This window comes from Apteryx mantelli, chromosome 3 (assembly GCF_036417845.1).
Source record: "Apteryx mantelli isolate bAptMan1 chromosome 3, bAptMan1.hap1, whole genome shotgun sequence".
Lineage (NCBI taxonomy): Eukaryota > Metazoa > Chordata > Aves > Apterygiformes > Apterygidae > Apteryx > Apteryx mantelli.
The window spans coordinates 18,073,278-18,097,431 of record NC_089980.1 but is presented as its reverse complement, the minus strand read 5'-3'; the positions used below and the strand labels follow the sequence as shown (position 1 = coordinate 18,097,431).

At 46.9% G+C, this 24,154-nt stretch overlaps 1 protein-coding gene across 1 annotated transcript in view; it reads right to left on the bottom strand.

Moving 5' to 3' along the window:
• Nucleotides 1–758: 758 nt before the first annotated feature.
• SPRED2 (sprouty related EVH1 domain containing 2) overlaps nt 759–24,154 on the bottom strand; it is a 70,053-nt gene continuing 46,657 nt past the window's right edge. Inside the window, exons 4-6 of the mRNA XM_067292774.1 lie at nt 22,542–22,606; nt 4,810–4,959; nt 759–4,197 (exon numbers count right to left, since the gene is read on the bottom strand). Coding sequence (XP_067148875.1) covers nt 3,547–4,197; nt 4,810–4,959; nt 22,542–22,606 — 866 coding nt within the window. The 3' untranslated portion in view covers nt 759–3,546. The remainder of the gene's footprint in view (nt 4,198–4,809; nt 4,960–22,541; nt 22,607–24,154) is intronic.

The window sequence follows — 24,154 nt, the reverse complement described above, 5'->3', positions numbered from 1 at the left end:
ACCACGATGCTGAGGAATTCGAGCTCCTAATTCAAGACGGTCCGAAAAAGCCAGCGGGGCCGAGCGTCCTGGGCGCGGACAAGGCGCTAGGAGGATGGGACAAGGCGCTAGGAGGACGGGAGCTCATCCAGCGTCGCGCGCTGAGGACAGGCGAGCGGTTCCCGCCCTGAGTGCTGCGGCTTGTGACTTGGGAAGAAGGCTGCATGGGGGCCGGCGAAGCGGCCCGCTTTTGCCTGTGATGATAAGCAACAACGCCTCCTTTCCAGCCGTCCTCACGGCCACCTCCAATTTGCACGTCTAAGCGGGGTTAGCAGGGAGTCACGGTTCCTTGCGGATGGGGAGGATGCGTTGGCCCGTCATAAATTTCTATGACACGAATATAAACCTCTCGCTCTTCATACAAATCTATAGAAATAAACAGAAACGCAAGCAAGCCGGGGCTCGGGAGCTTCGCGAAGCGGTGACAAATGACCCGGCGGCGGTAGCGCGGCCGGGAAGTCGCCCACCGCGCGGGCCGGGCGCCGATCCGGCCGACCCGTTTGGACCGCGCTCTTCCTCGCCTTCTCCCATTCGAAACCTCCGGGACCCGCAGAGGCGCCGAGAGCCGGGCGGCCCCCGGCCCCCTCCCCAACTCTCCCCTCCGCGAGAGCCCCCCTCCGCCTTGCCGCTCTCCAGGACCTACCAAGGGGGTTTCGCCTCTCCTCCTCCTCCTCCTCCTCCTCCTCCTCCTCCCCCATCGGCAAATAACGTGAACGGCGCCGTCTCGATATGATGTATTTATATTTACATGGTACATTTTTAAAGCAATAGCTACACGGATCATACATATTAGAAACAATAAAAAAAGAAGTTAAGAACTAAAATGTACATCATACACTTGTATATATATTTTTTTTACACGGAGGTAAAAAGGCTTATAAAAATCAATACAACAGGGTTTTAACTTTTAGTATATAGATACAATAATGATGAGGCTTCAGGCACTTTAATTTGTTAATGTGAGCAATAGCTTGAAAAAAATTTTCCACAACAGAAAAAAAAAAAATTTTGGTTAATGATGTTTTGTTACCACAGATACAAAAATAAAATCTGAATAATTTCTCTCAAATGATTGATGTCAGTATTGCAAAGCTGACCGGGAGAACGCCACACACTGTTCAGCAGCAGTGTGGAAATTAAGGAGAAATATTTACAGAAAACACCCATTTCTACCATTGTGCCCTTACACCACTGCCTTCACAAACCAAATAACACACGCAGCAAAATCTACAAGTATTACAAAAACCCAAGAGGAGAAGAGGGAGGAAGGAGGAGGAAGAAAGAGGGCTTTTAAAAAATTTTTATTTTCAGACATACAGAAAGGCTTGGAGTATGTCTGCTTTACTTAAATAAATAGGGGCACTTCAAGACCGGACAAAAAGCTGTAAGATCTTTTTGTAGTGTTGTGCTTTATAGAGAGAAGATCTTACAGATATTTGTTTACATGAAACAACTTTGAGAACAGGAATAAAAGGAAAAGGTTGTTCCATTACATTTTTTTGAGGCTGGCTTGATGTTTACTAGACACCATTGAGAGATTTGTCAACTGCTATTAGGCACAAAATATTTATATTTCATTCAGCAAACCCAGACACATCACCAAGAGTGTAACACTCCATCCCTTTTCCATTATCGTTCCTTTTTTCTTTTTTTTTCCCCAACCAAAAAACCCCCAGCAACTGCTACAAATTAAGCCTACCAAACTCTAGTGTATAAGCACGTTGCATACTTAATTTATGGTTTACTAAAAAGCTGTGATTAACTCTCAGAGGAACCGTCGGGACGTTCCCCCAAGAACGAATGGCAAGCGTTCCTTACATTTATTTGGCCAAAAAAAAAAAAAAAGAAATCCTCTCTTTTAAGACTGATGTCAATGTGCAATAGAGGGAGGGAAAGGACATGCGCCCACTGGCAATTTACTGCAGAAAGAAATTATGGCAGGAACAGCAGTGCCAGCTTGGACAAGCCAATCCCTAGCTGCCTCAAAGGATTCAGATTGTACTATGCTAGTTAGAGCTCACTGCGCTAAATCATTTTTTTTTAATAAAAATTATTTGGCTATTCCTTGTAATATATTAGAAAAATACTCTTTTTCCAGCTAATTACAAGCCTTGTACACAAGACGACATGACATTTAAAAAAAAAAAAAATTAAAGTATTCTTCTCCTGCCGTATGCACCTTAGGCATCCACTTGATAAAGCCGGGTGGTGACCTGGGGAGGGGAGAGCGAGGGCAACACTTCGCTCTGGTTCCTGCAAAGACTCCCACGCTTAATCCTACACGCAGGATCACAGAAACACTGGTTACACACGCATGAAGTCAGGACATATGTAGGCATCTGGAGGACTGGGACCGTAAATCAGGGAATTAAAGTGGTGGTTAACATCCTGGCTTTTCATTGTAAATACCTGCTTAGAAATGCTAAATGTAGTTCCCGCTGCGAACACGTATGTTCTCATGCTCGTGTGCTACACAGAAGACATAAACAAACACTTTTTTCCTTACAACCCACCACTTAATGCAGCATTTCCCCAGAACTGCCATGGATTATAATAGTGCTCTTGAGGTTGCATTGGTAAATCATTCCTCGCATCGCGACAATTTGGCTCCTCTACAATCTTAGTGTTTTATTCCCAAATCATTACGTGGCTGGCTAATGATGAGTTCCCCTCTTTTTGGCAGAACTCTGGAAATACACGTTTTTTTTTCCCAATGTTATTTAGGGAAAAAAACCCTAAAATTTAAGCTTCCCTTTCAAGTAGTGGTCTGAAATGATTACAGGTAAGGAGAACTACCAGATTCTCAATGGTTACGTGACTACGGTAACTGAGCCTTGCTTTCTGTTTAAGAACAGAGAAATAATTTAAGATGTTTGCTGAAGGAAATGACGATGGACTCTAAAAGAGAAACTGCAGCTTAGATGGCTATTTTGGCTTGAAAAGAGGACACAAAAAAAAAAAAAAAAAGGGAAAGAAAACCGGTGACAGAAATACTGTGTTGTGGTACAAGTTTGTTACTAGCACACCTTCTACACACACAATAACTTGACTGCAAGTTACAATATCTTCCAAGTGCGATTTCGTTCTGCGACACCACCCCGTTTCTAGAGATGCCGAGCTCACTGACACAGCGATGGTACTGCACAAGCAGAGGCAAGACGGACACAACCTGGAGATGTTCTACAATCCACCACCATTGCAAGCAGTTCTTTCCTCAAACTCATTTTAACTGGAAAAAAAATAATAATATAAACATGTACAAGACAGTCTGTTTGATTACAGATTAATAATACAAAAGTCTATGCTGTAGATTAGTTAGTTAGAACACTTGATGAGCAAATCAATGCAGTGTGAGCCCCTGGCGACCAAAGGTAAAGTGATCCAAACCGGCGGTTTCTGGATGCTGTTGGGCACAGTGGCTGCATCAAAGTAAGTGATCTCGATGCTCCCAAACCAACGTGTTCCTTGAACTACAGGAAAAACATAACACTCGCAACTCATCCGTAGTCATCCAGCAGCTTTGTGTTTTCCACCACAGCACCTGCACACGACCCCACAGTGGTAACAAGCCCGAAGCGGCAAGTAACAGCACATACATGGAGCGATGAAAGACAAGGCGATAAGGGCCATCCACCGGAGGCAAAACATTTCATCACTGGTGTCACACGAGCAAGGATCCGTATAGTCTCCTTCTGGGTCAGACATACAGTGATAGAGCATAGTGTCCGCGCACCACATACAGCTCACTCGATGGATGCAAGTCTTGACGCGGTCCGGAGCATCCTGGCATTGACCCCGTTTGTTCTCCTCGTGGTTGAACATGTCCCTGCAGTACACGCAGCGCGATCGCTCGCCATCTTCCTTCCGCCTGGGTTTGAATTTGACAGGTTGAGTCTTTATCACAGCACCCTTGATATCTTCTCCCAGGTCAAATTCCGAGTTGTCTATGTAAGGGTAAGTGTATTCGTGTTTGGAGGCCTCGCTTTTCGCAAAACGTACGTAGGAGTCCATGTCATCAGGATCGAAGTTCTTTCCTCGCGCTGGGGCATGGCGATAGTCCTCGTAGCCGGTCATCCAAATCTTTTCCCGAGGATTGATGCGCACGATCTCCTCATCGTCATCTGGAAAGTTGACGTGCCGATAGGATCGTGGTACTGACTGTGGAAGCAGGGGTGGGGGGGGAAGAGGGAGAAAACGCAAACAATCAGTTATTACATCAGGGAATCATTTTTTCATCACCTTCTCTTCAGTATTTTTTAAATTGCTTAATGAAAAAGCCAGTATTTAAAGGTTTTGTCCTTTTCTGTTTGTATGCACTTCATTTTGCTCTAAGAAAACTAGTGAATCAGTGCAACTTCACAGAGCGCCTCACCCTCTGCAGTAGCAGGGTAAAAGTTCTGCCTTTCCCCATATTCCAACTTTCTGAAGGAAAATAGTTCCAGAGCACTAGTCACTACCCACATATGAGGTAGTCACCAATTCCTGGGCACATCTGAACCATCACCGAGTTTCAGTCTTTGGCTCAAGAAGGCATGCAACTACCACAGGGCTACGACAGTCTGCTTGCAGGTAACGTACAAGGTAACGTGAAATCCCAGCGTAAACTTTTATTTATTTTTTTAATAACTGGAAGCCTTTTCAAGCTAACTGAGAAGGAGCAGGGGAAGAAGGCAGGGGATCCTTTGAAGGATGTTGGGGGGACAAAGTTTTTACAGCCTGAGCTACGACGGACACGGCCCTTTCAGCGGCAAGAGCAAAAAGAAAGCTTACTTGTTCGAGATGGTAGTGGTCAGAGCTATAATGGTCGTGAAGGTGGCTACGAGTGCAAATTCGTCGATGTTCGCAGGATGCTGGAGAAGCTAGCGTTCGCACAGGCTGTTCCCTTTTCTGGGAGGAGTTCGAGGAACTATCTGTAGCGTACTGTTTTCAATGGAAAGGGGAAAAAAATTGTCATACCTTTGGCTGTTACCACACAGGGCATTAAAAGACACGTTTTGCCACTCACTGATTTCGCACACACCTGCAATATTGGCAACACCTGAGAGCAAGCAGCTTTGTAAAGTTTCCCATAAAATTCTCAAAGGAGGCAGATCTGTTGCCAGGCCATAATAACTGTCGCCACACACATGGAAAAATAAAATATAGCATAGCTGGCCAGTGACATATTCACTCGCACCACTTGTATTTGCCAGGCATGTTATTTGCTGTCCTGGGTGTTGCAGGCAGGTGAACGTTCACGCTGGACGCTACGTCCGAACAGCAAAGTTAAACTCCTTTAAATGATGCAATCACGTCAGCCCTGAGGGCACGCTCAGACAGAACCGACTAGTCACCCAGGCTGAAAAAATTCTGCTCATTTTGTTAACCTGCAGGAGTCCCATTAAGTCAAAAACTTCTTTCCATGCTCTTCTCCAAACACTTGCTGAATTCCAATTCATCACAAGCTACTTACATAATCAGCTTTCCTTTAAAGCTTACGGTTTTTTTCTTCTCACTTGGTCACTAATCTCTAATGTGCAATGAATGCTACTTCTTGTATTTTATATATTCCTCGCTCACAGTTCTTATTTTCTTTAGGTGAATTAATTACGTCATTACCCAACAACAATTGCAAAAGGGCGAAAGATCACGTAATAATATGCCACTGTCAGTAGCTGCAGCTTCAAAATATGTTTATTTCTCTTACCAGGATACTGGTTTTACCTGAAAAACCTTCTCTCCTTGTCAAGAATGCAGTCTATAAATATTATTTTCCAATGAATTGCACCAGACACATCTCTTACCCCAAGAATACAAGAGCTTTGCACGACTCCATCCACAGGTGAGCACACCTCAACGCCTTACAACATGAAACATATGCTGATCCACTTTTAACCAGTATGGCACCCAAAAGCCCTCAACTCCCAACTTATTTTGTCGAAAGCAAATCTACAGATCTGTCTGCAGCGTGATGTGAAGTCAGGCTGGGTTATCTAAGGAGCACAAGCAGCAGGATGAGTTTGGAAAGGCGGATCCACCCGCTGCGAACAGACTTTCCACGCATGTGTTTTCTTCAAACAAGGTTAAGTACTCAGAAGCAGAACACCTCTTAAGATACATTAACAACACCTACGAAGTGTAAACGGCACCGGTACTCAGACCTTTGGGTTTCATCAGCCCAGCCTTTGTAACTTATTAGACATAAGCATTTCATATCCGGGGTTTAAATACTTCAAGCTAACCCTTGTGCCTGTAACTTCAGGTCTTACAGTATCTAGCATATTTTGGGGACATTTCAAAATAGAAGTGCAGTGTTTCTGCAAGAGGCGATCAGCAGAAGCGGCTGCAGTGATTTTTATCTTGCTCGATCCTTACCCGCGCGGCGTGCTTCCACACCTTGCTCTCCTCCAGACCCAGCAGGGCGACCAAGCCCTCTCCTCCACGTGTGTCGACCTGGCTACGAAACCTGTTTGCAGCATACCAAAGAGGCTGCAGCCCAGGCCACGCTTTAACCTTATTAAAAATGGCTTCATTTACACATTCAATGTCCTCAGATTAGCGGGGCAGCTTGCCAACACAAACACTTCTGCGAGTGCCCAGGAAGGGAGAAGGAAAGCTGTCCAAGACCAGGTCTCTGTTTGCTCTGCTGTAAACTCGTTAACGCTGCCTCCTGGTCCGTAACGCTAAAAGCAACTGGTTGAAAAATCAAGTCTCTGTGGGGATACCTTGCTGACTGATGGCCAAGCGCTGCTACTTCCCAACAAGGTCCCTCATCAAAGCTTCAAGCTTCTGTAGGAGACAAGGGATGGATTTCAATGCACAGGAATGAGTGGTTGAAAGACTTGAAAAAAAAAGGATGGACCCCCCCATCTTTCAAAAAAGCAAGTTACCACTGGATCTCTCGGACCTACGCCTCTGCTGGGCAACCTACGCAGAAATGATCTGCAGAGGGGGTGAACAGCAAGGTGACAAAGTTTTCTGATGCAACCGAGTTATTCATGGGAATGAATAAATGAAAGCTGGCCCTAAAATTTGCTTAAGAATCTCATGATGCTGGAGAAATGGACAGCAAAAAAAAAAAAATTTTAATTATCAGCACAGCATGAAGTGAAGCAAGTGAGGAAAGCACCTCGATCTGACACATACAGTGACACACTCCGAGACACCTCTGGCCGCTCGGTAGCAGATCAAACAAGCAGCAGCACCCCAGAGATCACCATCAAGGCACTGCATATACCCGCGGTGCACCTCCGATCTTGAACACCATCCGCACTTCTGGTCCCCTCTGCCCCATCTCAGTGAGGACATTTCCACCATGACAAAGCTCGCAGAGCAAGGGCCAGGACAACAAAAGGCATGGGGTGGCTTCTGGATAACTCAGTAGTCCGGGTCCCTCCAACCTGGGAATGAGATGATGGAAGGGAGCAAAGAGAGGAATCTACAGAGCCGGGAGAGTCGCGGGGAATGCGAGTAGGAAGCGATAATTCACTGTCCTTCAGAGCACAAGGACATGGGGCATTCAGTGAAGCGGGCTCAGATAAGGTTCAAACAAACAGCAGGAAGCACTTTTGACAGGGCCCATAGTTAAAACGTGGTTCAAAAAGCCATACGGAAGTGCTCAGAAGAAAATAAGTGGCCGACGATCAAAGGCGTGATGCTCGGTCCCTGAAAAGAGCACTGTTCTCGGAGCGTCGCTCAACGGGGAATGAATCCGAGCCTGACGGCTGGCGAGAGTCACACGCGCTCGCAAAGAAAAGGCGCTCTAATCTTCAATGAAGTGCGAGCAATTCGACTCACCACCGTGAGCAAACGAGAGCAAGATTTTGTCAGTGATGGAAGCAGAGGACAATTTTTCTCCCACATGACTGTCAGGCAATTACCAAAATAATCCACGTGCACATCCACAAAACTAACCCACAGGCTGTATCTGAGCTGGGATTTTCTACCCCTGGTAGCAATACGCTCACCTGTGGGACCAAATCGAGAGAGAATATGGGCTCCTGGGCCAGGCTCCACTTCACCGACGGGGAAAAACGTTCCAAACCATCAAGCCACCGGCCTGTCAGAGAAGTACCGTCTTCCTTTAAAGCCTGCTGAAACCAATCAGTTCCCAGGTTTTTTGAGGAGAAACTACCGAAAAAGTGTCCAGTAGCCAGATAAAGGAAACGAACCCAAACCTGAGGTTGCTGCAACAGTGAGTCCACTACTGAAACTCAGTTTCAACACTAATTTGAGAATTTTGCGCGGCACGTGCTAGAGCTTTTTGATTGCTACGGTGCTCACGCAGTCTCATGGTTTCACTGCTTGGATAACAGAATCATTAAACATGACCATTTTTTATAAAACCCGTGCTACATATTTCATTTTGCAAGTGAGCTATACATATCTAAGAGAGCACATGTACCGCGTGTTTGATACAGCTGCTTTGAGAAAAAACACTGCGTTTCTACATGCAAATGATTGTACTGTGACCATTTAAAAAAAAAAAGTATCCCTCTCTCCCCCTCAGATTTTAAGAAGTGACTCATTAAATTAAAAAAAAAAACAACTAGTCATTAGTAAAGAAGATTATGTTAATCATTTACTGCAGTTTACTTCTCATTGAAATGGATTGGTTACACAAGAACGGCTGGCTAATCAGGTGCCTAAGTCATATTCTGAGATAAGCATCTATTATAAAAACAGATGCGAAAAAGAAACCTTCGCCTGCCCCTCTTTCCCAGCCACTAAACTGGCCCGACCACCTTGCCTCCCGGGGCTTTACAAAGTAGTTTCACCCTCCGTGATGCAATGCCCAGGGTGACTACGGAAACGAAGAAAGGTTCGTCCTGAAACGATGAAGCAACGCACTACGCAGCAGCTTGGCAGAAATCGGCTGCCCGAGGGAAATGATGGGAGCTGTGTCGCTTGCCGCTTCCCGAAGCGCTCCAGCCGGCTAAAGCCTTGGGAAGTTTGCCATCAAGAAAAACTGTGGGTCAAACGAGACGAGAAGATTATTTCTTTTTTTTCCCCTGCGATTTTAATGGTCCCACGAGGCAGGGAGGGCGAGGGGGAATAAAAGCATCATGATGTTGAACAAGTCATTTCACAAGTCATGGTCCTAAAAGTAATCTAAAAACTATGTTACTCTGGCCCTTCTAAAGGACGAGACGGAAGTTTGAGAGCTATTTCGGATGTATGGTAAGGAAATTTCCACCTTTGCAAAGAAATTAGTATAAAATAATAATTTCCCAGAAATCCCTCAGCTTCATCTTATAAGAACAATTCTTTTCTTCCCCTCTCCAACTTTATTTTTTTTAAGCCTAAAGAGACACATACCAGCACTTCTGCATTTCACAGAGATGGCAAGAGCAAAATTCCCAGTGTTTGTCTCAAAACACTTCTTTCTCTCTATTCAAGGAAGTGAAAAGGGAACCAGTTCACATTTTCACACCAGCTCTAAGTGTGCCCTGTATATTTAGGAGAGCCCATTTGACAAGGCCAGATCATTTAAGTATTAAAAGAAAGAAAAAAGTTCATAATGGAAAACCTTCATGATTTTAGACTTCTGTCTCCTGAACACAAGCTTTTAACTTGTCATTAAAAAATGCATCCATGTAAGAAAATATTTTTGTCGAATTTGTCTGTTTTATATCACTCAGAACCATTTTTACTACAGACAGTAATTTTCTTTAGGAAAGCAGCTTCCACAGATGTTAGAGAAGCTTCGGCTCTGTCATCCACCGAGGGCCGCCAGAGCTGAATCCAGCTCCAGTCCCTAACAGAAAGCCTAAAGAAAAGTTTCACGTTTGATCATATTCCAGTCCAGTTCAAAGACAAGCTGGCTGTACACAGCTCTTACAATAAGCACGGATTCAGATTTTCTAAAACCAGAAGAGGGCTATAATTTCTCAAATGCTTGGACTGTTTCCTAGTCCCCATTTACACAAATACCAACACGAAGTGCAGAAGGCGAGCTAGTTTCCCTGATACCTTTTTTTTTTTTTTTTTTTGGACTTTTGTGTGTGGTTGTAACACACAGCGCCAGAAATATCCTGGTGGCTGCGCTGCCTTAAGTCAGCCCAACTTAGGCAACGTTTACAAGGACTCTGTGCACAAGACCATCGCTATTAAACTCATGTTAAACCTGTTTCTGGCATTACTGGTCAATTCTGCGTGCGCCGCAGCTGTGGCTTAATGACTCACTTTGAGGAGTAAGAAGAATATATGGGAATCAGGCACGGGTAAATGATATGGCAAGCAGACAGATGTGCTAAGGAGGAAACCTCAGTGAGCTCCGCTGTTTGTTTTAATAGTCTTAACTAATCGCCGGTGATCCAAGGCATCAGTCATCTCTGCAACAGCAGGCATTTGAACAGGCAGAAAGAAGAACGCCTGCGAGTCAAAGCAGGACAGTAGGAAGACAGTCTCCTGTTTTGCATGGACACGGCCTAGGACCAGAAGCTGTGAATGTGTCCACATGACATTTTCTTCCCAGGTAATATCCCTCATCTTGCCCTCACTCCACCACTGGCTTAGAGCACCGGTTTCAAAGTAAGAAGAACTCTTTGCATCAGGTACTTATATGGGAAAAGCAGCATATCACACAGGAACTCACTCCAAGACTACCAGCAGCAGTCAGGTGCCCCAGGTGCTCCTCACCACGGCCTGGCTAGATTTCTCCATGCCGGGATGAACACGATGGCCCCAGTGGGAATGCAGACCTTGCTACATACCCGCAGTCTCCTTCCAGATGTTGGTGAGCAAAACTTCTGGAAGTGCCAGGCAAAGCAGCGGGCAAAATTTGGGGAGTTTCCGGATGGGGAGAAGCACACCACGTCCTACTTTAAGTCTTGGGTCTCTGACGTGCTTCTTGTCAGCAGAGCTACCGTTAGTTAGCCAAGTGCCAGCTCTTAATCCTAAGGCATTAACAGGTAACTTAGCACACCTTGTGCTTCCGAGAAGCTTTTCTCAGTATGGATGCTAGGAAATAAAGGAATGAAGCTCAGCCCGGGGCGTTAAACACTGCACATGCCGAGAGGACGGCGGGAGCTCGGGCTGCTTCTCGGCGCAGACGGGAACAGATGGTTCCACTACTGAACCTCAGCTCTACTATACAGATATTTCCAAGCGGGGGGAAATAAGATTAGGGGGGAAAAAAAAAAGCGCTAACAAAAACTAGATTAGCTGAGCTAAAAGAATTTGTGCAGCTAATCCATCATTAATGTCTTTGCTGTGTACAAATTAAACTCTTTAGCCTCTAAATGCAGGGGCACACTCCTCATGTATAATACACTTAATTACAGATAGAGGGACAAAAACAGTTAAATGCAGACTTCCCACAGCAGACTGGTATGATATTTTAAGAATCAGTTAGGGGTCATTTATTCACACAGTTCTGACCATCCACGCTATTTTCGCTGGAATCCAGCCCCAAAATAGAACTCAGCAGCTGATGCAAACTTTTAGAATACCCGCTTTACATGCACTGCAAATATGTCAGGCTTTGCTTAAAAATGCAACGGCGTTTATTTATTTCAGGCTTTCTTTTCTGCAGATAGAGCCAGAGACGGATGGAGGAACGGCTTGCTATAATCGCTTCTGATTTAATTTTCAGAAAATCTTTGCAAGACACAGGGAGGGCAGACCCTTGGCAAAACACATTAAGGAGGTGAGGGAAGGCAACGGGGCCGCGTAGGTGCAGCTGGTGGTGCATTTCTACCCTCGGCAGAGGTCCGCTTGGTCAATCGGAGGATTTCTTCTTTCAAAGGGGTGACAGGAGGGGTTTGTCCCTTTAAAGGAAAACCATTCCTGAGGCCTCATGTAAGAGCGCATTTCGTTGTTTAGCTTTACGAAACTCCTCCTTCCCCTTTGAGGACTCTCCGAAAAGAAACATTTGCGAGCATGAAACCAAATTACGGCCAGACTAACGAAACGCGGGCGCCCATTCCGAGCGGCCCGAGCTCGCCACGGAGTTCCCCCCCCCCGCCCCCCGTTACAGGAGACAACGGGACTCAAAGCAGATCCGTCTGCGTTTAAATAGCATGTGGAAATTACAGGCTCTCTCCCCCGGAGCAGCGGTTAGGGAGTCATTTGCCCTGCGGTTCTGATTCAACCCTCTTCCTGCCACCACCGCGGCAGATGCTCCAAGCCAGCACCGGCAGGCAGACGTTTCCCCCCTCCGAGTCACCCCGGGGCCGGGCTGCCGGGGCCGAGCCCGGCGTCATCCCCCGCCGCCGGACCCCGCTGCCCCGCGGCGCTCCCCGGCGGCCTCCCCAGCGCCGCGCCGCCGTGCCCCGCGCCGCCAGGCGATTCCCTAATCCCTGGTGCCGCGGGAACAGGAAGCTGTCCATCACCGCCTTGTCCGCCTGCCAAGGCCGCCTCGCTCCGGCCGGCCGTGTTTACATGCCGAGCGCGGCCCGCTCCGCCTGCCACCTCCGGCGCCGGCGAGCGACGCTCCGGGCTCGCGCCGCTCCGGGCTCGCGCCGCCGGCGTATCGAAGCCCTGGGAAGGCCTTTCGCGGTCTTTGCTCGCTTTGCACGCGCCCTGCGGCTGAAAGGAAAGGCCGGGGGCTTCAGAAGCTAGACATTCATTGAAAGCCTGCCCCGACCGGGTGATTTCTTTAACGGGAAACGACAGCCGTATCAGCTACGCGTTTTCAAGGTAAAGGCATCACGGTCCTCCTGCGGGGCGGCCGCGTAAGCGTTCGCTGAGCACACCACCCTCTGCGCCAGCTCGGGCACCTTGGCGTCTCAATCCAAGGATCAATCTGGCAGCATCAAGATGCAGGATGAAGACGCCACGAGCACGAAGCCGTGCTCAGCGCAGGGATCGCCCCCCTTACTCGCACGAGCAGCGCAAGCTCAGCCAAGGGTTTCAGCAAGCAAAGCCACGGGCTTTGTGATGAGCCAGCTGCAGCCCACGCCGGTTTTTAGGACCGGGACCAGGGGACCTGTGCGGACCGAGACAGCCAAGCAGGACTTGGACGTGTTGCTTGACGCGCGTCAACGCTGGGCAGCGCTCAGCCGCACACCCCAGAAGGTGGTTCGACACGCGCGGCTCGGTCGAGAGCCGCGTCCCTCGGCCGCGGCGTCGCCCCTCCCGCCCGCTGCGCCGCTGCCGGGCTGCAAGGAGGCCACCGAAGCGGGGCCGAAATCCCGAGGCCGCAAAGCTGCTGCATAGGGCTCCACGGAAAAGCCGCGACACCCCCAGGCGCCCAACGCTCGGCAGTGCTCGTCTCGGCAGAGCCGAGCCCCGGTGAGGGCTCGGGTCGCCTCGCCACTCGGAGGGGGACGTCCCTGCCCTAGATGCGGGGCGGGTTAACACGCTTGCAGATGCCCTTCCCAAGAGGCCAAATCTAAGCACGTTCACTGCCCTTCCAGACGGCACCCACGTTTTCCAGCGCGCTTTAAAACCGAAGGGAAAAAAATAAAAGAGAAAAGGGGACGTTTCCTCACTGCCAATCTCTCCCCAACGATAAAGGCGCCGCGCTCTGGCACCTACTCTTTAAAGCAAAAAAAACCCAGCGCGCTCGGCCAATACCACATCCTTAACAACACCCCCCGACCGAGCCCGAGCGATGCGCTGGGGCCACCCCCTGCCCCAGCGCTTCCACCGAACCGCGCTGCTGCGCCAGCGAAAGAAAGAAAAAGAAGGAAGAAGGGGAGGAAAAAAAAAAAAAATCTCCTCGCCTCCCCGGCGCTGCGTCACGAAAGGGGGATTTCGGCTGGGCTCCGCTGGGTCTCTGACGCACGAGCACACCCGGGCGATCAGCTACGGAGGATGAATTAAAAGGGCACATGCTTGTAAACAGCTTCACACTTTAACTCGTCACATTAGTTTAAGTACATCGCTACACAGGCAAATTATTTTCCGGAAGAGGCACATTCAGCTAGCTGATGGGAAGTGTGAAATGGTGCCGCAGTGCCTTCCAATCGCGAATTCATTAGCCAAAACCTCCAGCCAGCAAGAGCCCCGCCAGCCCCCCTTGGAGCAACGCTCCTGCAGGCAGGGGACTTTGCACACTTTGCTCTGAAAAATGGGTTTTGATGCCTCTTTTAGCCCAGAAGTCTCCGGCGAGCCGAGTATTACCAGAAAGTAGGCGCTGGGTAGTTTGAAGAAGACCTGAATAAATGCCAGGCTGGTTACACACAACAAAAGTATTAAAGATAGCACAAAACCGACAGAGCTCGCACACTAAAGGATGCCACCATGTCGTCGTTCAAGCACAGGGAGAGGGGGAATTAGGTGTTCAAAACAGGGCAAATGAAAAAACCCCACTCTAACAAAATTGCCTTTTGACAGCTGGAGCAAGAGAAAAGGGGCAAAGTGAACATAAAATGATACCAAGCCGGCGCACAAATCGCAACCCTTACAAGTTCTGGCAAGACACAGCTATAAGGAAACTCCCATCGTAGCAGAAGATGGTGTTTCAGCTTCCTGCAGGATATCTCCCAATCCCGCCGCAGAACCAACCGTGTTGGTAGGTGGGAATGGGACAGAGCCAGAAAAGACGCTATAGAAATGGTCTTTAGAGAAAGGATTGCGACAAGAGAAATTGCTTACCCTCCGCAAAGTGGTTCAACACATCCAGATTGCTGCTATAATTAGCTATGTAAGAACTACATGATAGCAAGACTCAAAAGAGCGCAATCGAGATATTATCTGCTTAATAATTTGTTACTGAACTACCGATGCTCCTTGCCTTTCTTCACACGTACCCCCCAGATGACACAAACTCTCCGTAGGCTGTTACTTGCAGGAAAGGGCTATTTCCCTTATTTGGACTACCGCAGCGCAAGATCTCATCATTTCTTTTGGGTCCGGTCAGAGTTGTGAAGCGAACATTTTTTGTCTTCTCCGCAAAGTGCAGAGGGCTGTCTGTGAGTAAATACTGCTGAAGCATCGCTGCGGCGGTCCTGTTTTTGCAAAGGGCTCAGAAATTCAAAGATTGCATGCAGTAAAACAGGCAGACACAGTTTGGTTAGAAAAAAAAAGAAAAAAAAGGTGTTCTTGTTTTAAAGCCCTAAACTGAAATAGCGCCAAAGCAACCGAAGCTCTGTGCGTTTGGGAATTGCATTAAACTGCATATTCCTGCTCGCTTGGAAGAAAAGCCTGCTTTACGCACCAGAAATGAACCTGAAAGCAAAAAATAATAAGTAAATTGTACAAGACCTCTGTGCCCCCCCCCCCTCCTGTTTTTGCAAGAAAGCAAATAAAGCTTAATTTCCACCCCCTGGTTATCTCTCCTATCAGTTCATCTTAGTTCTTCAGGTCATTTACATCTCATGAATCTGTAATATACGTAGGAATAAACAAATTTGATGTAATGTGTATATTCACAACTTTCACACCACAGTAATCTTCATAATTTATTCTGTCCACACAGCAAGCTGCGAGTGAATAAGGACAATTTATAGGCTGAAGTAGATCGTAATTATCCCTCCAATTTTGAAGAACTAAAGAAAATAGCAACTCCATCCCAGATCACACCAATCATACCATACCTCTGTCTCAGCAACAACCTCATTCAATGGAAAGTATAGCTTGCTTGCATTGGCAGAAACAGCAAGAAAATAAACAGCTTAACTTCTGACGTAACCTGAAAGAAATAGGAGCTTCCAAAGGAAAGGAAGAAACTCAACCAGAAAACAACTTTCCAATCAACTTTCCCTACTGAAAAATCTCTCTGAGTGTTGTTATCCATTCCCACTGAGCGACATAAGTTTGTTATGGGCAAAGTTAAGATAAAAAGGCTAAAAAAAAATCTAGTTTTAAAATGGCTGGATATTCAGGGCCTTTTCCCTATTCTGGTGCCATCTCCCTCTGCTTCTGCCCCTGGTAGGAAAGCAGGAAGAACCTGACAAATATTCCAGCTGATGTACACTAGTATTAATGGCAGGAAAAAAAAGATTAAACTATGGATAAACCAATTACTTTAGACTCAATGACTACTTTAGTAGTCAGTCTGCTGGCACAAATCAAGGCAGATTTTCTCGTGCTGAAGTGCAAGGAACGAAAGCGGTGTTAAGACATAACGAACATTTGCTAAGTTTGTGTTGCACGGACTGTTCAAGTGCAGGACTCTGATGTGCACAGCTCTATGTACAGCTTGAGAGAACCCACCGCAACAAACACGAATACACCTTAGCTCAGCTCATTTCTTCTCATTTAAGCCAGAGTATTTTTTTTGTGGGGGAGAGATTTGAGCCTGGTGGTACGTGCGTATGAAGTTCTCTCTTCTTGGCAAGTATTTTTTTTCTTTAAATCCGAATGAGACTAGCTGTGTAGAACGCAAGCCCCAAAATCGAACATCGGAGAACGCGGCCGGGAGCAATGAACCCTTTTGCCATGTCCGCACAATCCAGCTGGCTGTCGAGCAGCAAAGATGCTGCAGGTAACATCATCTGACCTGCTGCTACGGCCATTCCCTCATCTCTTTGCTCGGCCGCACAGAACAAGATGGATTTGCTCACGATGACAACAGCTGAAGCACCCCACTGCCCGTACTGACCTCGCTCTTCCAAAAGGTAGTTTTGCTTTCTGTTGCTATATCTTCGCCTTAAGAAAAAGGCAATTGCAGGCTCTTGCTCCTGCTCAATCCCTGAGCGCACCTCATGAAAGAAGTCTTGTGACTGACTGCTGCTCTGCTCTCAGCACCACCGTTTTTCGTGGAGGGGTGGGGTGAGAGATGCTCTAACCCTACACAGAGCTTACAAGAACTTGCAAGTATATTCCAAATATATACCCAATTTGCAATATATTCCAAATTGGACTGGGTTTCTACATATCTACTTTAAAGAAAAAGAGCTACAGCCGTTCTTTAAAAGAACCATCTGAATGTGAAACGACCAAGCCAGCAAGAAAAGTTAGATTCAGTGTTTATCTAACTAACATAAATCTTATAAATTTTAATAGTGAGGCTGTAACACACTTGAGGCCCACATGGGAGGTGAAAGTAGGGAAAAGGTTTCATGGCAAGGCAGCAGGGAGAAATCTGTTTTTTTAATTATGAAACCGTAAAAGATGCAAGGAAGAGTGTAACATTAACATCTGCTGCAATCTGCACGGCTACGGCAGAGAATGGGCAATTGTGTCCAAGCCTTGAAGGACTGTCAGCAGACTCCAAACCACATGACAAACTTCCGAACGATAACATCCCCAAGCGCATGAGTACACGTTCGTGTTGAGGAAAAGGCACGAGGGGCGAAGGATCGCCCCAAGCACACAACTTGATGGTGAAAACGCCCATCCGAAGAGTCCTGTTGCAAGCCAGGTGTAAATCCTACCACAAGGATTCTGGTTTCCCAGAAGAGTGAGATGCATATAGAAGAAAAACGGTGGCACCGGCAGCGGCAAGATCGGTCCACATCACCTTAGTGAAGCAGGGACATATTCTCCCCATCTTGAAGTTGGAGAACTGAGGCAAAGAGACTGAGGCAGGAGCTAGGAAGACCATAAAAGAAACAATGGATTGAGTCTAGGTGTCTCGAAACCTAAACCTGTAGCTCAGACGTTCTTTTCTAGATTACGGATTCTCTAGCTGGAAAATTCTCTAAGTCTCATCTTCACAAAAATTAGTATTTTTTAAATTACTATTAATTATGTGGAACAACTATCATTGTAACATGCAAGTCAAACTTAGGAAGACTGGGTTTCTTGTTTTCTCCCTCACATTACTACCGAGCCAAAAGGGGACTGCAGTCACTTCTAGGTTCACAAAACAGGACTGACATGGAAGCTGTTGCTCTTCCTGCCAGTGGGTGTCTTTTCTTTAGCACTAAAGCAGGCACAAGACTGCGGATTTATCTGAAAAACACATGAGCAACATTTCAGCTGAAGTGGTCAAAAGGTTTCAAAACGAACATCTCTGCTTTTTCGATGGCTTGCTAAGAGAGACCACTGCAGGCACTCTGCAGACTCTGGAAGACATTGACCTTTCTTTCCTTGGACTCAATTCACGTTTTTCACTTCATGGTCATGTGGGATTATTATCTGTAATTGAAAGTAAAAGTGTAGATTAAGGTAAAATTCTGCACAAGAACTCAATTATACGGCAGATTCTGTGGCTGAGGAACTACAGAATATAGTTGGTCCTTATTAAACGTTATTTCTGAAATGAATGTTAATTAAAGAAGGCTGAAGATGCAGGCTGGATTGATGAAGACAAACAGAGCAATCTCAGACCATTGTAAAGACAATGTTTCCCCCAACGGAGACAGAACGGATGGCTAGTCTTACTCAGATTGCATCTCTTGAGAGGACGATTTATAATGTACAAGACAGGAGAAATTTATTTGGTAACATATGGAAAACATTTATGGGCTCTACTGAGGATCTGGAATTAAAGAAACACAACTACATATTGTTAAAACTTCTAAATGGAGATTTCATTTTAGAAATAAATGTGTTTTCCCCGAAGTCACTGACATTTATTTCTATATACTTTTGTTTTCTGCTCTGTTAGGTACGGCTTTCCGAACAGAGGTTTGTATCAATTTGTTTGGTAACTACAGGTCTACTCCATGGAAAAATTATTAGATGGCAAAGTCCTGTTTTTGAAGATACAATCTGTGCTCCAGCATGACGGCCACGAGCGTGTGCCGGAGTGACAGGCAGGGTACCGCTGCCTAAATCAGTTTGTCGGCACTGTGAGGGTATGGCCACGGGAGGGGACAAGGCCACTGACACCAGCAGTGCTTCCCAAGAAATGCTTGCGCAGCCACAGCTGCAGATAATTCACCCCCTTTGAAAAAAAAAAATCATCCCGGTACATGAAAACAAGCCTGCATTAATCCGCGCAAGATCAGTGGCGGGAAATTTTGGGACAGAGAAGCTGGGGCAAAAGGAGGCGTGAAGTTACAGAGATGGCTGCAGTGCTCTACGGGGGAGCTGACCCGGCAAGGGGACGTCTCGCCGCTCCTCCACCGTTCCCCTGTGCTCCCCCAAAGCCTGTCCTGCTCCTGGCCGAGATGGCTTCGCTCGCTGCCTGGGCAGACGACCACGCTCCTTCTCGGTGGGGCCGGAGAGCTGGCTCGGTCCCGAGGGGCTCGGGAGGGATTCGGAACGGGTGCGAGGGCAGGACACAGCGTGCATGCCTGTATCGGCAGCCGCAGCCTCACGTCATTTCCGCTTGTCCCTCGTAACTCAGAGCCCGAGCGAGAGCCCTAGCTCTGGGGCAAAGCTTCCTTCCCGAGCGCAAACAATCTGCACCGCTGCTGGATCCCAAGGGAGGGCTGCATGCTAGTTTATAAACAACAAAACAGATGACATTCGAGTTATACGCGCAAAAATATGCTAGAAGTCATCACCACACAGGATCGTAGCAAAGCCAACAAGACCAGGGACAGCACAAAACCCCTGCTTCAGTCAATAGCCCACAGGAATATTACAGCCAGTGCTTAAGTGCAACAAGGATATTTTGTTAAGCTGATAAGTGGGTGCCAATGCCAATACAGATGCATGCTATAAAACTGGGGCGGCAATCAGTAAATCCATGCAACAAATTTGGAGTTTGGGACTGCTGCGGTTGAAGAGGTTGAAACATCTTCAAGGAGAGGCAGGACCTTGGAGCAAGTATCTGAGATGGCAGCGCAGCAGCAGCAGCTGAGATTTTCAGAGACGCGTAAAGGGCTGTGCAAATGACTCAATCCTGCAGATGCTTCTGAAAATCCTGCTACATGCAGTTCAGTTTATTCATGCATGTGTGGGAGAGGGGGAGGACTGTGAAGATGTTAATAACTACTTTAAGAAATAAAAAGAACAAATGTATTTGCTCTTTAAAACAGAGCAAAGAAACCTCTGAAGTCTATTGCTGTGGCTGGGGAAGGGCACATAGGGGAGTTTAGAAGTGGTGGTAATAGAAGGTGCATGCATGGGTGACCAAATGGACTACTATACACAAGTCAAAAAGAAGTGCAAGGAAGAATAAAACCGAAGAGGAAAAAAACATCCCAAATCTCTATCAATCTTTTTCATTTTAAAAACCCTCCGCACAACAGTTATTTTTGGCATCAGAAGATTTCAAACTCCGCCATCATATACCAGGATTCCCAGACAAATGGGTAGTCGAGAACTTCAAAGAGCTTAACGGCTGTAATGAAAGCCAAGACTTTATCCTGAGAAAACAGAGAAGAAAGATCGGGGAAAAAAAGATGCTCCTAAAACCACAGGTCTGATTTTTGGAGTGCTCCAACACACCTAACCCTGACCAACAGCTTGACCAACACCGCCACGTGAACCACCACCATCAGGTAAGCATCTCTCAGCTCTGCAGATCACACACCGTCCAAAATCAGGGCTGGCAGGGTGGCCCAGAAACACCCAAAAGCCATCCGTAAGGACAAAAAATGCAGCCTGAAGCGCAGCCACCTGCCACTAGAGAAAGACCCAGGCTGTGTCCTCACAACCTTGGATTTTCAGTACATAAATCAGCGCAGCGTCTTGCTGAGAGCACTGCCAGCCAGGGCGAAATGAAGCCCCCGAGGTGTGAACCTCCCCGCGGCGCTTAACGGGGTGCTGATTGCAACTGCCTTGGGACTCCTTGCACGCCAACGTTACTAAGTAGTTGGCTCCTCTTTCTCCAAGGAGAGTCCCACCAATAAATATCCGTGCCGCAGGGGGTTAGCTGTCACCTCGCTGGGGTCAAACAGAGGGGAGACCATTTTTCAGTTCTGGCTCTTCGCTTTGAACGCGGGCGTTACAGCTGTTTTGATGCAGCTGGTGCGCGGTCCGTCCAGCGCTCCCCCCCTGTAAAACAACATGCGCTCAGGGCAACAGCTTTTTCTCCTGATAAAAAGCACCCCAAGAGTCGCAGTCAACACCTGACCACAAAACGTGAGTTTGTGGAGAAATATATGAGCATGCCCAGCTCCCTGCATGTCAACTGGTTTGATTTGAGTAAAAATATCCTTTCCTATTTCCTATTTCCCGTCAAGTGGCTATTTTCATTGCTTCAACGCTGACTATTTCCGTGCCTAACCCCACTGGAGCTGGCACATGCCTGGATGGATACGGCACGTTTCGACAGACTCCTTTCGGACGAGCACAGAAAAGCCGCGCGCCGGCCCGGCGAGGCGAGAGCACTTCCACTTCCAGCAGAGCGCCAAGGCGCCTGCGACTTTGGGGACAAAACCATACAAAACAGTCAACCGCTCTGGCTCCGGCGGGGCCTCCCCCCCGTCCCATCCCCGTGCCTATAAATCACTGCTGGCAGGTAGCTGGGAAGCAGCTGCTAATGATAGTTTTGCTCTGGAGCACAGGAAATCACCTTTTAACCCGGCCTGCTGTTGTTTGTCTCTGCGAGCTGTGACAAAGGAACAGATGCGAACAGCATGCCGACCGCCGGGAGGAGCCGCTGGAAACGCCGACCGCCGGAAACCTGCCCGGACCCCCGCCCTGCCGCTCCCCCCGCGCTCCCACCGCTCAAATCCCCCCCACCAAAACCCACTTTTTAACTTCTGGTCCTTCCCCGTGCCCCTTCTCAAATTGAAAGTTGCATTCGGTTCAATTGCATAATTTTGCATGTCCTGATTCTCGAGGCCCTAAAGATGCAGGGAAGTGTAGAAAAGAAGATTTTAAACGAGCTAGTGTCTGTAGCTGTGCAATATAGCACGCGGCTGCGTTTGCTGGACGTCGCGAGGACGTCCCACCTTTAACCCTCCTGCTGTGCAGCCCCCACGCGTGCCATGGCCAGCGAGGGCCGTGATAACCTAATGAACGCGCGTGTGCACGGGCACGCGGGTCTGTGATTGGAGCTGAGCAAACACAGTTAGTAAAACAGAGGTATGCACTGTGAATGTCTTTTTTTCCTGCTTGTGGAATATCCATGATCGGACTGCAGTTTCATCCGACGCAGTCACAGTTTTCTGCTTGCTTGTTTTTAAAGCGTACAAGTGTAGCAGGGACAGTATCTTCTTCTGTTTCAGAAAAGCTCCCAAATGTGTTTTAGACACTACCACAAACTAAATATGAGCAGCTTGCTCCTACTTCAGTCGCTGCTGGGTAGGTAGGTTGCACGCGACTGTTTGTTCCTCCAGCTGAAAAACACTCGTTTGAACTTCCTGCGTTCACGCATACAACAAAACACCTCCCAAATTGGCTTTAGTTACTACCGCAAAGGCAACTCCTCTAAGTTTTATTTCCCTGAGCGTGCACCTGGGAGGCAGGCGCCTACTCTGGTTTGGGGGAAGCTTCTTAAGGCGAGAAAGAGAGAAAGAAGGGGTGTAAACACCACTCGGACCAGGTCGTATTAAACGCGAGGGGTATTATTTGCTCAGGTCTAGCCCTGAGAACATCTGCTCTGTTCTCTCATGCTTCTCACATGACGACGCGAAGCCAACAGAAACCCAACGCTCTTGCTATTGGTAAAAGGCAGGCAAAAGTTTACCTTCTGCAGAGGATATACTTCCATTAAATAAAACACACCCCTTGACCAAACACGATTAAGGCCGGAAGCCAATTCTGAGCAATAAAAAGAGCCCTTTCAAAGCTGACTGTGCAAACCGTGGTGTAAAGGAGAAGGACGTCACGTGAACTGTACTTACTGTGAAGACATCGTCATCACCAACCTCAGCCTCGTTGTGAAGCGTTGACGAGGAAGTAGTAGATCCTAGAAAGAAACAGCTGTTTTAAAAACACGAAATTTCTGTGCAACTTTTTTTTTGTTTCATTAAGCTGGTAAACATTCGTATTCTGACCACTTCTATATGTCTTGAACAGCCATCTCTTCTGCCTCAACTCAATAGCTGCAGTAAAGAGCACTGAGTGAGTGGCTCAGATTAAGGAAGAAAAAAACCTCTACTGCTAGCTGTGTTGGAAAGGTAAAATCTGAAAGTGTTTCTTGACATGTAACTGCATGGCTGCCAATGCTAATTAACAATGTTAAAAATAGCAATTAACATTTCCAATTACAGAACACTTTCATTTCTGAAGAATGATAAAGCCACATACTAATCAGCGTTCGAGACCAGATCCTCAGCTGTCAAGAAACGATATGTGAGTTATTCTTCAGTTGAAGATGTGTTCCTTAAAATTAGGGGAAAAAATGACTTTTCACTTAAAAATAAAGCTCCCTTCGAAAGGGAAGGGTTAGGTTGTTTTTTCTTCTTGTAATTTAGGAAGTAAGTAAATATTGTAAAGGTCTTCTCTCTTATTAGCTATTCGTCAGAGAACCATCTTTCCCTGTGTAAGCAAAGCATTTGAAAGGAGCCGAAATATGTAAAACCATAAACAAGAGTGAACTACTGAGCTGCAGTTCTGATTAACTACATGGCAACTGTCTGGAAAAGTGGGAAATTGTATCCAGAAACCCTCCCTCTAACCTCCTTTAACATTTTATTTTTTAATAACAGGACATTGGAACTTTCTGGGTTTTTTGTTTTCTTTTGAAGTGCATGCATTTATAATTTAAAACCAACAACCCTCTAATAACTGCGATCCATGAGGCTGCAAAGGAAGGTTGGGGCAGCGAGCTGCTCTGAAGGGGCAAAAGTTAAAACCCCCCCAAAAAAGGGGAAAAAAAAAAGATTTTTGACCAAAGCCCACTGTTACATTGAATTAGAGTTGGTTTGTGCTCAAACAAAGTAATGTATCACCTTCATTCTAGAAAATATTTTTAAAATAACGTGCTTTATATAACGCTAACCGCACCAGTCTTGGCTGCTTTCAGTTGCGTAACCACGAAGGTGTGCGCCGCTAAGTGTGAAGCCCACTTAAACAGTAAGTAACGTGAAAAAATTCATACCGTTTGCTCTATCAGCTTAAAAAAAAATTCCAGGCTCTCTCTACAGAGCCGCGCAGGATTACTGTGTTTGTGCACAAAACTTCTACGCTTCTGATACTACAAGAAGCAAAAAAAAGCAGCGATTTCCTGAAGCGAAGCTTCAAATGCACAGTTTGTTGTGCTTCATATTACCTATTAAAGGTGATCAAATAAGTGCAGAACAGATGAAACCCAATGCCTGACACGTGTGCGTGTGTGCGTGTGCGTGCGTGCGTGTGCGCGCACGCGTACCCGAGCTAGTTATTGGTTTTCATTCAGGCAGCCTGATTTGGAAGTTAAGGAGGAACACATTCATGTGGATCGGTCTGTGCTCTTATGGCGATAAATACAGATTTGGTGATTTTGAAGTGTCTGCAATACAGAACTTGATTTTAA